The sequence below is a fragment of the Alexandromys fortis genome, unplaced genomic scaffold (assembly GCF_014885135.2).
Source record: "Alexandromys fortis isolate MF-2015 unplaced genomic scaffold, M_Fortis_MF-2015_v1.1 scaffold_39, whole genome shotgun sequence".
NCBI lineage: Eukaryota > Metazoa > Chordata > Mammalia > Rodentia > Cricetidae > Alexandromys > Alexandromys fortis.
Genome location: NW_026067918.1, coordinates 10506580 through 10520507, shown reverse-complemented (window position 1 = coordinate 10520507; position 13928 = coordinate 10506580). Strand labels below are relative to the sequence as shown.

The 13928-nt window shown below is 51.7% G+C and overlaps 1 protein-coding gene across 1 annotated transcript; it reads right to left on the bottom strand.

Moving 5' to 3' along the window:
* Positions 1 to 108: 108 nt before the first annotated feature.
* Positions 109 to 11683, bottom strand: CUNH17orf99 (chromosome unknown C17orf99 homolog). Its single transcript, XM_050140030.1, has 5 exons — positions 11531 to 11683; positions 10620 to 10652; positions 6090 to 6377; positions 3028 to 3297; positions 109 to 2846 (listed from the first exon to the last, which is right to left on the bottom strand). The coding sequence occupies exons 1-5, from the start codon at positions 11565 to 11567 to the stop codon at positions 2755 to 2757; spliced, it is 720 nt and encodes a 239-aa protein (XP_049995987.1). The 5' UTR covers positions 11568 to 11683; the 3' UTR covers positions 109 to 2754.
* Positions 11684 to 13928: the final 2245 nt, after the last annotated feature.

The following is a 13928-nucleotide window of genomic DNA, read 5'->3' as shown; positions in this document are numbered from 1 at the left end:
CGTGGCCGGCCGCCGAAGGAGGGCGTGCCCAGCCGCCGGGGACTCGCAGCAGGGTGTCCCTCAGTGCCTGCTGCGCCCTGCCAGGTGGCAGAAACTTGGAGCTGCGCCTGCGGTGGCGCCGGGGTGGGGCAGAAGGGAGGAGAAGCTCGCCTCTGGGAGGTCTCAAGAAGAAAGGTTCAGAGAGACCCCTGGGAGAGAAACTCTTGGGCGGCCGGTCCCCACCTTACACCTACACCTGGCTTCTGGTCCACTCTAGAAAAACTCTCTAGACACCCAAATCCCATCAACCCAGAACCTAGGCTCATAAACGTTCAGATGGTCTCAGGAGGTAGAGAAGAGGAGGATAAGGAGTTCAAGACGAGCCTGAACCATCTGAGATCCTGTTTCAAAACACACAAGTGCAACAGAGAGAGAGAGAGAGAGAGAGAGAGAGAGAGAGAGAGAGGAATGTAATTTTAAAAATTAAATAAGATCATTGGTTTACAGAACCCAGCTCCTCTTCCCCGCAAAAAATAGCATTTAGACAGGGAACCAGGTGCTTATTCTGTGAAGGGGTTGTATGCTTACGTTGGCAACACAAATGGGCTGCCAAGGCAATCGTGGCTGTTGAGAGGTGTAGAGGGCTGAGGAGTAACTAGGCAGACACAAACTAGAATCAGGCCAAGATGGCACTACCATGGTCACTTCAGTGGGTAATAAGGAGTAATGAGGACATTGGCATCTCTGTAATGAGGGGCTGGACAGTAAGGGAAGTTGGGGCAGAAACCTGGCCCACCAGAAGGGGTGCATTGGGGAGAAAACAGGAATGGGCACAGTAGGAGTTGGGCTCCCCACGCTTACACAGAGGGTGGCAATTGGCTGGTGAGTGAGCACAGGGCACTCCTGGCTGTCTAACTCCTAAAATCTGCACACACACCCTGAGTGTTTGCCGAAGGAATCCCGGTGGTGGCAGGACTCTCCCACACCTCCTTCCTTCCTTTTCTTTTCTTTCTAGATTAAAAAAATAATAATAAATTTAGCCAGATTGTGGGGCATGCCTATAATCCCAACACTCAGGCAGCAGAGGCAGGCGTATCTCTGTGAGTTCGAGGCCAGCCTGGTCTACAAAGCGAGTTTCAGGACAGCCAGAGCTGTTGTTACACAGAGAGACCCTGTCTTGAAAAGCAAACAACAAACAAATAAATCTTTTTCCATTACATTGTTTTGTGCCTGGCGTGGGGGTGGGTGGCAGATGACACTGTACAGGTGACAGAGAGGGATTCTTGCAGGAGACAGCACTCTCCTTCTGCCGTGTGGGTCCCTGGGATTGAGCTCAGGCTGTCAGGCTCGGCAGCAAGCACCTTTACCCATCTTGCAAGCCCCTTTTTAGATTCTGTTGATGTTTTAATTTTGAGACAGAGTCCTACTATGCAGCCGGGCTGTCCCGGAACTCACTATGTAGACCAAGCTGGTCTCGAACTCACAGGAATCCTGCTGCTGCTGCCTCCCAAGTGCTGGAATCAAAGGTGTGCACCATCACACTCAGCGAGCACCTCAATTTTTGTTTCTATTTCTTTGTTTGATTGCTTGGTTCTTTGAGATCTGACTCATGTACCAAGATTGGCCTTAAACTCTTTCTTCTACCTCCCAAATTCTGGGATTACAGGTGTGAGCCACCACACACAGAAACCATTTACTGTTACCAAATTGTCAGTGACCCCCTCTTCAGTTACACCGCCCTCAGTGGGGAAGAGCTGGGCTCCAGTGCACACCCGCGAGCAAGCACACCCACTGGGTTACTCTAGCAAGAGCCGCCAACAGCCACTCACGGCAGGAATCCCCTACACATACACGATAATGCTCTAGATTTCAGGGCCCCTTTTGGTACCTGCAATACTTCTGGTACCCTGATCTGCATTCACTCCCCTTTCTGTCCCCTCTCCCCGGGTTCTTTTTCACTGCAGTGGTGAATTCTTGTGTAGACAGGGAAGCAAGCCTGGGGACTCTGTCTTCCGGTCACAACCTGATGACAAAGGAGTCCACGGTCCAGGTCACGCAGACTCACCCAACCTTACGGTTTCAAGAGCATCAGTGAGCTTCTTATTCACGCCACTAAAGGCATTGAATCACCAAGAGGTTACTCGCTGGCCCCTGGTCACACGGTCAGCAGGGGCTAGGTAGGCCTCTGTACTCCCATTTTATAGAGGACAACAATGAGTCTCAGAGAGGTGACATACCCTCCCGAGAGTCTAACCTCTGGATAGTCTTGGGAGGAGGAACCAGGAGCTCCAACAGGGGCCAAGCTGAGATGTTCAAGGAGACAGAACTGACCACCACCCAAAGATCTGCTCAGAGATCTGTGGTAGCTGGAGTCAGACCACACAGAGGCCCTGGCCACTGTACATGTCAGAGATGTGAAGGCTTAGAGAGGGGAACTTGGGAGGCCTCACCTTTGCAGAAAGGTTGGCTGGTGGGACCGCTGTGGGGGGCTATGCAGGCCAGAAGCCCCTGGCCCACTCTGGTCCCTTGAGGCTTCATAAGACCCATAGGGAAGTCCCCCACCAGAAGTCAGCTGAGAGCCCTGGTTAGGGTGGGATGTGAAAGGAACATGCTAGACACTGTAAGCTTTTGGCTTTAATAAGCAGCTTCAGGCTGGGTCCGTGCTGTATCTCGATGACAACCCGTCTCACAAGACTAACCTGCTGTTCCCACTTAGGACCCTGGCTGTTGAAGGGGGTGGTCGGCCTCTCGCCCATCGTCAGGCTCCCGTGGTTATTACCTGGTTGACCTCAGCATCCCGTAACTAACGGCGGCAATGGAGACCAGGCTGCCGGCCAAAATGCAGGTGGGTGTCAGGGGCAGCTCCCCTGTGGGGTGGGAAGGAGTGTGGGTTGGGCTCCTGCTAGGCCAGGGGCAAAGGAGGCATGCAGCATCCTCAGACCCATCGTGCCCTGGGCAGTGGCCAGGTCCAGCCCTTCCCCAGCCCTGCCCACCTTCCTGGACACACTGCAGCTCCTCCCTCCCCCGGGTCTGGAAGGGCCTTCTCACCTGGGGGCAGCAGCACGCGGGCGCTGCTCTCAACACTGACACCATTTACAGCTTCGCAATGGAACCAGCCAAACGTCTGGGACAGGGGGATGGAGAAGTTGGCAGGCTTCCCGTGGAGGGGTCTCTGCTGTGCGTGTATACGCCTGTCATTCCCGACCAAGCGGTAGATGATGGGTGGACTGCCTGAGGATGCCAGGCAGGACAGCTCCGCCGTGGGGCCTGAGTTCCCATCACGCAGGGTGAAGTCAGCCTGCAGCTGGGACACGGGCTCTGACAGGGAGGGAAGACAGGGCAGCACAGGTGAGATGCGGAAACTTTCAGACGCCCAATGCATCCTCCTCTTTATCTGTCAAAGGAACCCAGAGACGTAGCTGTGACTGCCACCTTCCCCTGGCAGCTTGCCAGATTGCCCTCTGCCCTGTTTGTCTAGGCTAATAGGTGGCTTGCAGCATATACTATACAACTCCATTTTAAAATATTAAAAAAAAAAAAAAACTCTTTTGGGCCAGGTGGTGGTGGTGGTACACGGCTTTAATCCCAGCACTCGGGAGGCAGAGACAGGCGGATCTCTGTGAGTTAGAGGCCAGCCTGGTCTACAAGGGCTAGTTCCAGGACAGGCTCCAAAGCTACAGAGAAACCCTGTCTCAAAAAACAAACAAACAAAAAAAAGAGGAACAATGATATAACAAAATTTGCCCAGCAGTGGTGGCACACACCTTTAATCTCCAACCCTGGCTGGAAAGAACAAACAAACAATTTTTTTGTTTGTTTGTTTTCTTTTTAGAGACAGGATTTCTTTGTGTAGCCCTGACTGTCCTGGAACTCACTCTGTAGCCTGGGTTGGCCTTGAACTCAGAGATCAGACAGACTCTGCCTCCAGAGCACTGGGATTAAAGACGCGCACCACCACCGCCTGACATCATTGGGTAATTTTTAAAAATTGTTTTGGACTAAACTCCTGCAGGGACCAGGCTAAAAATAAAAATGGACTCATAAGAGCTAGGTTCCACATCACCAAGCTAACACCGAGTAGACAGCAATCAGGATTCTCAGACAGCCCGCTTTCTAAGTTCTTAAATAGTGACCTGGCAGCACATGCCTGAAATCCTAGCCCTCAGGAATCTAAGAGAGATAAATAAATAAATAAATAAATAAATAAATAAATAAGGATACAGGGCTAGAGAGATGGCTCAGCAGCTGAGACTGCTTCCTGCTCTTGTAGAGGACCCAGTAGGTTCCCAGCACCCTTGGTGTATGGATCACAACCATTGTAAGTCTGACTCCAGGGGGCCTGATGACTCTGGCCTCCAAAGACACCTTAAAAACCACACACAAAGCCGGGCAGTGGTGGCACACGCCTTTAATCTCAGCACTCGGGAGGCAGAGACAGGCGGATCTCTGTGAGTTAGAGGTCAGCCTGGTCTAAAAGAGCTAGTTCCAGAACAGGCTCCAAAGCTACAGAGAAACCCTGTCTCGAAAAACAAAACAAAACAAAACAAAACAAAAAAAAAAAACAACTACACACAAAAAACAGGCCATGGTGGCACACGCCTTTAAGCCCAGCACTTGGGAGGCAGAGGCAGGCGGATCTCTGTGAGTTTGAGGCCAACCTGGTTTACATAGTGAGTTCCAGAAACAACTAGAGCTGTGTAGGTAGAGAGACCCTGCCTCAAAAATAAACAAACAAAAATCTTTTAATTAAAAAACAAGAAACAAACAAACAAACAAAAACAGTTGGAAACACCTGTTAATTTAAGGCCAGCCTGGACTACACTGCAAATTCCAGGCCAGGTCAACCTGGGCTACAATGTGAGACTTTACCAGTGCTGGGGATGGGGGCCACAGAGGTAGATGGATCTCTGAGTTCAAGGCCCCTTTGGTCTACACAGTGAGTTTCAGGACAGCCAGGGATACACAGAGAAACCCTGTCTCAAGAAAAAGAAAGAAGGAAAAGAAAAGAAACAAAAGATAAAAGTGCTTGCTGCTTTCAAAGACCCCAGTCTGGTTCTCGGCTCCAATAAGGCGGCCCACAACTATCTGTAACTACACTTCAGGGGCCCTGACAACCTCCTCTGGCCTCCATGGCACTACTTGTATGTGGAGCACAGACATAGAGGCAAAGCACTCATATCCATAAAATATGAATAAATCTGTAAGCTAGGCTGGAGATGTAGCTCAGTGATTGGGCGCTCACCTCGCCCGACAGGCCGCTGGCCTAGCGATTAAAGGTGAGAACTGTGGGGCAGGATGGTAAGCTCCTTCAGACACAGGCCACCGCTTAGAAGAATGGAGGTGCTGGGGTCTTCAGGACTCCGCTGAGCAACCCCGCTGACCAGAAGCTAACTGTCCCATGCCTGCACTTAGCCCCATCAGTGCCAAGTGTCACCTCCCTTGCACCTTCCTAAGCCCACCCCCCTCCCCGGGGTGTCCTGTTATCATCTTGCTTCACAGGCAAAGCAATTGAGACCCAGACACGGAGAGACATGCTCGAGACCCCACAGCCAGCTCACAAGGCGATCCCTGCCTTCCACATGCTGGGCTTCAGACCCTGGGCGCCTGCTTTTAGGCTCTTGGCCTTGGTGTTTTTGGAGGGTGAGGATGCTGGACTCATGGAGGCCAGCAATACTTCCTCGTTCCTATTAACAGAGAGTGCTTGGGTGGAAAGGGAAGAAAGAAAGGTGGGGGGGGGAGCGTGGGAGATGAAAGCAGATGTGGTCACTACGGGTTGTCTAAGCAACACCCTCGACCTCAGAGAACGTTAACTTCCACAATGGCAGTGAGGAACCTGACTGACTGCCCCCCCAAGGGTGTGGATGAGACAATGCCTTGACGAGCAGCTCCAGTCAGACCCACTGAACCTTCTGGCCCCTGCTGGGAGACTGTGCCCTCTGGTCACCCACGGACTGGGAACAGCCTTGGAGGCAGGCAGTCTGCTCTGCCCTCTGTCCCCACTCTGCTGCCTCCTCCTGTCTCCCCCACCCCAAAGTCCACCATCCCCTCCCCCAACCCCTCCATGGATCCACATCCCACCAGCCTCACCAACCTGCACCCTCTGTACTCACTGGTCCACAACTCCCAGGACATCTGCAGCTGGCTGCTGGGCCCATAGGTGCCCAGATCAGAGGACGCTCGGCAGGAGTAGGTGAGCAGGTCTGGGCTGGACTTGAGCGTGACGTTGATGTTGAAGGAGGCTGGCTTGTCATCACGCACAACCCTTTTTGCCACCAGGACCCCTCTGCTAGCCATGAGAGAGTAAGTGATGGGCCGGGGTGCCTCAGGGCTGTCGCAGGTTATAAGCACCCGGCGGCTTTGAGGGTAAACTTCCAGCACTTTGTAGGCAATGGTGATGTCTGGGAGGTGAGCAAGTCAGGGAAAGAAAGAAACCAAGATGGACCAAGTACTTTAAAACTCTGGTTTGATAATTCTTCAAAAAGTTAATAGTCGAAGCTGGACAGAAGACCCAGTGGTCAAGAGCAGTCCTAGGAGATCTGGGTTTTGGTTTCCGGCTTGTATCTGTCAACTCACAACCACCGGTAACTTCAGGACTGGGGGATGGACATTCTCTCCTGGCCTCCAAGGGCTCCTGCACGAAGGTGGTTCACCAAAACTCACGCAGATACATACACACATAAGCAAATAAATTTTAAAAATTTTAAATGATTTATTTGTTTTAATTTTGTATGCATTCGTGTTTTGCCTGCCTGCATGTCTGTCTGTGTGAGGTTGTCAGATCCCCTGAAGCTGGAGCTACAGTCATCTATGAACTGCCATGTGGGTGCTGGGAATTGAACCCAGGTCCTCTGGAAGAGCAGCCAGGGCTCTTAACCCACTGAGCCATCGCTCCAGCCCCACAAATAGGTTTTTTAAAAGAAGTGTAAACATAGGGGTTGAGAGTGTATCTCAGTGGTAAAATATAAGACTAACAATCAATTCTAAGACCCTGAGTTCAGTCTCCAGCACCATAACAAAGGTGGGGGAAGTTAAAAGAATTAGTGACTTAGTGACGGCTCAGCAGGTATTCTCCAGGACACATCCCAACAGAATCAAAGACAGACTTGGACGGATCACGGATCCGTCACACACATGTCAGGGCGGCTCCGGTCACAGCTACCCAGAGGTGGAAACACCTGCAAACCCTAAAAGTGGAACACGGTCTGTGCAGGGGGTATGATCTGATCTGAGGATGAACGATGCTTTAGAGCCAGGCATGGGCAAGGTCCTCAATCTCATTTCCAGTGAGGTCAAGAAGAAGAAATGAGCCCCAGCCATTTCTCGATGCCATAGCAACAATATAAGGTGACTCCATGCCCTGGAGTCAGACAGGAGGGAAACTGCTGTATAAGTACGCTTTGGGGGCTGGGGAGACGGCTCAGTGGTTAAGAATGCTTGCCGCTCAGTCACACTGTGGCTCACAACTGCCTGTAACTCCACTCCCAGAGGGAATCCAAACCCTCTGCTGGGTTCTGTGGGTATTGCATGCATTGGTGCACAGACACACACACACACACACACACACACACACACAGAGGGGGGGAGAGAAGGCATGGTCTCAGCCTTTGAGAGGCAGAGGCAGGCAGATCTCTGTGAGTTTAAGGCCAGCCTTGTGTACATAGTTTACATAGCTCCAGGACAGCCAAAACTACACAGCAAAACCTGTCTCAAAGAAGAAGAGGAAGAGATAATTAACATCCCAGACTCCTGACCATATAGGTTGCCCTTGCTCTACTAGGCCTGGACACTGTACAGTACCCGTGGGCCACACAGCTTTAATCCCTGTACTAGGGAGGCAGAGTCAGGTGAATCTCTGAGTTTAAGGCTAGCCTGGTCAACAGAGTGAGTTCCAGGACAGTTAGAGAAACCCTGCCTTGAAACCTCCACCCTCTGCAAGAAAATAGAAAGAAGAAAAACTCCCGTGGAGAGGCTCCAAGCCCAGGACTCCCCAAGTTTCTGACCACTGTACCCACTTTCTTTCAGATCCTAATTTCTGCCTCAGGGGAACTTGTGTCTACTGCACTTCAGCTGAGTGCTGAGGCCAGGGACCCCATTTCACACCCCACAGCAGGGAGTGACCGGCTGGGACAAGAGCAGCCCCTGGAAAGAGGACAAGTTCTGGAGACACCTGCCCCAATCTTTGTTTTGGTTTTATGAGACAGGGTTTCCAGTCCTGGCTGTCCTGGAACTCACTCTGTAGACCAGGCTGGCTTCAAACTCACAGAGATCCACCTGCCTCTGCCTCCCAAGTGCTGGGATTAAAGGCATGTGCCAACACCCCCTGACTTTCCTGTAGCTTTTTAAACATTGTGAGGAGGTTTTTTTGTTTTTTGGATTTTTTTTTAATCAAAATAGATTTCTAATTTGGGATATCAGACCTAACGTCACTGCCAGACCTTCTCTGGTCTCCATCTGGCAGACTTGTAACAAGACTCCTGTCATTTGACCTTTGGGGACAACAGGTCTTATCAGTGTCTAAAGAGGTGTTTGGGGCTGGACTCTGTCTCACTGGGTGGGAAAGGAGTTGAGGGCCCAACTGTGGTTACACGTTTGTTTGTTTTTCTGCTCCCTTCATGAAGAGCAGTGAGCCTGACTTATAAAAGTGAAAAGAAAAAACGGTCCCTCTCATTTCCATTTTGGCGGCCCGGAATAGAAGCTTGGTTTGCATACGTGGGGACTGGAAGCGCACTAAGACAGCACAGTTGGCGTCCTGAGGTGGAAATAGAAAAGATCCCTCTCTACACGTGCCTGCTGCGGTGGCAGCTGCTGGGTCCTGTCGTTCTGTTCTGCTTTTGTTTGTTGAGACAGGGTCTCACTATGATGCCCTGGCTCTCCTGAAGCTCACCGTGTAAACCACACTGGCTCAGAACTCACAGAGATCCTCCTGCATCTGCCTCCCAAGTGCTAGAATTAAAGGTGTGCCACCAGGACTGGTACCACCTCCCTCCCCCTTTTCTTTTAAAGACAGGGTCTTACTGTAGCCCAGGCTTGTCTCCACCTTGCTGAGGATGACCCTGCCCCTCTGAGCCTCCTGCCTCTAACTCCCAGGGACAATGGTCGTGGACCCGCATGCCCCACTGATGCTATTGATTCTAACAGCACAGAGTTCTCGTTCACTTTTGCCCTCTGTCCCTGCAGGAAGAGTGGCTTCTCTTTCTGTACCTGTTTTATCCTTGTGGCCGGCAACAGTGCCAGCAACCAAACGTCCTCTGAGAAGATTTGTGAAGGAACAAAGTCAGCCTTCAGAAGCCTCCTCTGCAGGACTCCACCAGCAGAGCTGAGCAGAGGCCATGGGCTAAGGGGACAGGAAGGCAGCATTGCCTCTGCCCAGGTACTTTCCTGAGAACTAGACACCAGCTCTTTTTTTAGCTATGACACTAATAACCTTTTTCTTTTTTACAGAAATGAGGAAATGGTAGTTTGGTCTGTGCCTCATCCGACTGAGACCTTCGTCAACACCACCCTGCACCCTTCCTTAAGCAGAACAGAAGGGGATGCCCAGGGACGCAAGGCGGCAGACAAGGCATGGAGGTGACTGCCTGCCTCACCCCGAGGGGCACAGAGATGAGGCTGAGTGGCAAGGGAAGGTCCAGGTAGGAGGGGCAGGGGAGGAAGCAAAGAGAAAGATGGAATAGGCCAGGGACTGTGGTCTTTCCCTGACTTTCTTTCCTCCCTGGCTCTGTACCTGGGCTGTTGGGGAGAAGAGGAGAGAGGAGGGGGCAGGGAAGGAGAAAGAGAAGGGGGAGACAAAAAAGGGGAGGAAAAGAAGGGGAGACAGAAAGACATGTGTGTATATATACATATATATTACAGACTATACATGCATATATCACACACTATATATGTATATATTATACATTATATATGTGTATACATTACACATGATACAGATACACATATATATAACACACTATACAGGTATATATTACATGCCATACATGTATATATTACACACCATACACATATATATTATGCGCCATACATGTATATGTTACATGCTATACATGCATATACATTATACACTAGACATGTATATATTATACACTAGACATGTATATATTACACACTATACATGTATATATATTACACACATATGCACATGCACACTCCCCCCATATATTAAGAAAGAGAGAGAGAACAGTCACTCTCAGCTGCTTCCAGAACAAGAAAACTTAATGTTTAAGTACTCCTTCCTCCCTCCCCTCCCTCCTCCCCTCCTGAGGGTCCCCCCTCTAGGGAAAGAGCACCCTAGAATTTTCTGGCCTTCTCTGGATCCCACCCATTAAGCAGAGCTGTGGGCCTTGGGGCAGGGGAATTCTCCTCCCTATGAGGACCTGGGGCCTTGTGACTGGAACACAGCTGCTGAGGACCCCTCCTCTTCACACTGCAAACTTCCTCCTCTCTCCATGCACCCCAGAGGCCTCCTAATGGCCTCACCCAGTCCTGCAGGGGTGGAGCCAGAGTTATCCATCTGAGTTCCCCCTCTCCCCTTCCTCACCATTAGTAACCTCTTTCCGGCCAAGACACCTGCCACAAGTGTGCAGCTCTGGCCGAGGTGCCCCCAGCTAGATCCTTCCCACTGCAGCGTGAGGGCTACTCACCTTCTGTTGGCTCCCCTGCGAAGCTGCAGGCAGCTGTAAAAGAGGAGAGGGGTAAGCGGAGCTGGGCAGAGGAGGGAGACAGCCCAGACAGCTCCCTGCCCAGGCTGAGCCCTAATAGCAAGGCCTCTGGAACCAGATGGTGGCTCTGGTCTGACTGCATGTTTTATTTTACTTCACACAGGCTCTCTCCTATATTCCAGGCTGGCCTTGAACTCACTATCTCCCTGAGGGTAGCCTAGAACTCCTGATCTTCCTGTCTCCAAGTCCTGAGTGCTGGGATTTCTGGCATGCACCTGGCTTGTAAGGAAAGTCTTCTGCACAGTCTCACACTTGGAATCCCCAGGGCAGGAAAGTTAATGGGAATCGGAATCAGGAGAGATGACCGTGCAAGCATGGTGACCCAAGTTCGGGTCCCTGCTTGGGCCGATCGAAAAAGGTGGGTGTGGGGCGTGTTTCAACGGCAGTGTTGGGGGAGCAGCTAGCCAGTCTAGCTGAAACTGCAAGCTTTAGGCCAGTGAGAGCCTTTGCCTCCAAAACTAAGGCAGGGAAGAGATTGAAGAAGACACACTCTTAATGCTCAATGTCTGGTTTCCATAAGCAACTACACTGGCAACTATAAACACACACACACACACACCAGTGGAATCGAGGTGATGCCCTGCGTGGTCATACATGCGTGTGTCATCTATGGGGCTGATGTCAGCATCCTGCTCAGCCCCCTCCCCAACACACACACACACACACACACACACACGCACACACACGCACACACACGCGCACACGCACACACACATCCACCTTCTCTCCCTCTGGTGCGTCTACCTTCAGTTCTTTCTCTGGACTCTCGGACACCCCTTTCCCTGAGCCCTAGTTCCTCAAGGCCCTTCCCTTGGTGTCTGCAGGAGACTCACCCAGCACAGCCAAGAAGTGCAACAGAAGGAGCCTCATGCTTCTGCGGGAGTGGGGCTGTGTGGGGCCTCCGCTCAGGCTTTCTCATCTGCCCTCTCCACCCTAAGGCCCCTGGATGCTCTTTGGGAGGCTGCCTGCAGCTTGGAGATAATTTGAAGGTTGTGGCTATCCAGGAGGCCCCCAGATACCCTGCAGGGCTGGCTCCAGAGTGTCTGTGTCCTCCCTGGTACCTGTGGGGGAGGGAGTGAGGCTGTGTCTACTGAGTTCCAGATGGTGTTCAAACAAAGGCCTTTCTTTATCAAGGAACTTTTATTTTATTTTATTACTTTTTTGTTTTTGTTTTTCGAGACAAGGGTTTCTCTGTGTAGCCTTGGATATCCTGGAACTCATTCTGTAGAACAGGTTGGCCTCGAACTTACCAAGATCCACCTGCCTCTGCCTCCCAAGTGATTAAAGGTGTGTGCCACCACCGCCTGGCCTATCCAGGAACTTGGTAAAAAAAAATTATGATTTATTTTTCTTCTGTGTACACTGCTGTTTTGCCTGCACATACATCTTTGTGAGAGTGTTGGATCCCCTGGAACTGGAGCTATAAACAGCTGTGAGCTGCCATGTGGTTGCTGGGAATCGAACCTGGGTTCTTTGGAAGAGTAGCCAGTGCTTCCAACTACTGAGCTGTCTCTCTAGCCCCATCAAAAAGGGGTTTTCTTTATCAAGGAGCCCTGGGGTGATCACTGCTAGGAAACAGGGAGGAGAGGTGCTTTGGTCCACGTCTATTGCTTGTATCTGACCCCACTGACAGGGCACCTGGTACAGGTGCTGTGTTCTGTATTGGCTGAATGAGTTCCCAGTGAGACCCCAGGGTGGATGAGGTTCTCCCTCACCTGAGAGTATGGGGCTGTGTGCCTAAGGCTGTTCTCATTAAAGGAGTCCAGAGAAAGGCAAAGTCTCCCCTTACGGACCCGAACTCAGGCTAACCTGAACAAAAGAGAGTAGGCCATGCTACCAATCCTAAGGCCACAGCAGGGCCAGACCCACTGGGTCTGAGAGACACAGGGCACCAAGGAAGCAGATGATATGACCACTAGAACATGCTACCCCACGAGAGGCTGCTCATATCTGCCCACCCATGCTGTGGGCTCCTCGCCCCAGTCCAGGCCCGGGCCTGCAGACCAGTTGTGGCTTTCTGGGCATGCTCAGTAACTTCTGAGCAAACACCCACTTTGGCGGTTTCATTACAGTTGAGGTCCCCCACTGCCAGGTCACCTCCTGTGTCAGTAGATGCTCTACAGAGCCTGGCTGGCAACCGCACTCAAGTCCCACCCTGCCCCCTGGGAAGGCACCCTGGATCTAGGAGGGCCCCTCCAGCCTGGTCCCCTCTGTGGAGGCCTGGTTTTATCAGGAAGCTGTTTGAGCAGAGGGAAAAGCCATGGGAAGAGCCAGCAAAGGTATCAGGTCACCTGGACACCCACCCACTGTGCTCCTCACGGTGAGGTCCTTCCTGCCAACCGCCTTGAGTCAGTTCTCCACTGAGCACCCACAGCCTGGCATCTCCCCCAAGGATGGAGCCTGCATCCCATGCCCACCTCTTCAAGTTTTTCCAGTGGGAGCTGAGGAGGGTGAGAACATTTTGACTTAGTTTCCAACAAAACCCCTTTTATTTAAAAATTAGGTTTTTTTTACTTAAAATATTTATTTACATTTTATGAGTATGCATGTATGCCTGAGTGCATGTATGTCTACCACGCGTGTGCAGGAGCCTGTGGCAGTCAGAAGGCGTCGGAGGCCCTGGTGCTGGAGCACAGGTGGTTATGAGCCAACACTGGGTGCTGGGAATCGAACACAGGTCTTCTGCAAGAGCAGCAAGTGCTCTTGATGGCTGGGCCACCTCTCCAGTCCCTATCTCTTTACATTTGAGGCAGGGTCTCCCAACCATGGTCCTGGGCTAGCAGTGCCCCTGGTACCCATCACCCAAGCCCTGGCACACACCAGAAAGGTGCCACCTGGGCCTCCAGCACCATGACCGCCTTCTCAGCGTCCCAACTGCCCCAAGCGTGGACCATGTAGCCCCCACTGCACGCCTTCCTCAGCTCCCTGCACCTGCCCATCTCCTGCTCACATCCTCTCTTTCCCCAAAGCCGTACCTGGGAGGACATCAACAAGCCCTCCCTCCATGCCGGGCGATGGTGGCACACGCCTTTAATCCCAGCACTCGGGAGGCAGAGGCAGGTGGATCTCTGTGAGCTCGAGACCAGCCTGGTCTACAGAGCTAGTGCCAGGACAGGCTCCAAAGCCACAGAGAAACTCTGTCTCGAAAAACAAAAACAAAAACAAACAAACAAAAAAAAAACAAGCCCTCCCTCCAAGGTGCCATTGCCAGAGGGCCCCTGGTTAGCTTCT

Coding starts and splice junctions, on each gene's coding strand:
- CUNH17orf99 (XM_050140030.1), bottom strand. CDS start 11,567: ATGAGGCTCCTTCTGTTGCACTTCTTGGCTGTGCTGG. Junction 10,653..11,530: donor GCACTTCTTGGCTGTGCTGG/GTGAGTCTCCTG, acceptor CCTCTTTTACAG/CTGCCTGCAGCTTCGCAGGG. Junction 2,847..3,027: donor CCGCGTGCTGCTGCCCCCAG/GTGAGAAGGCCC, acceptor CCCACCCCACAG/GGGAGCTGCCCCTGACACCC.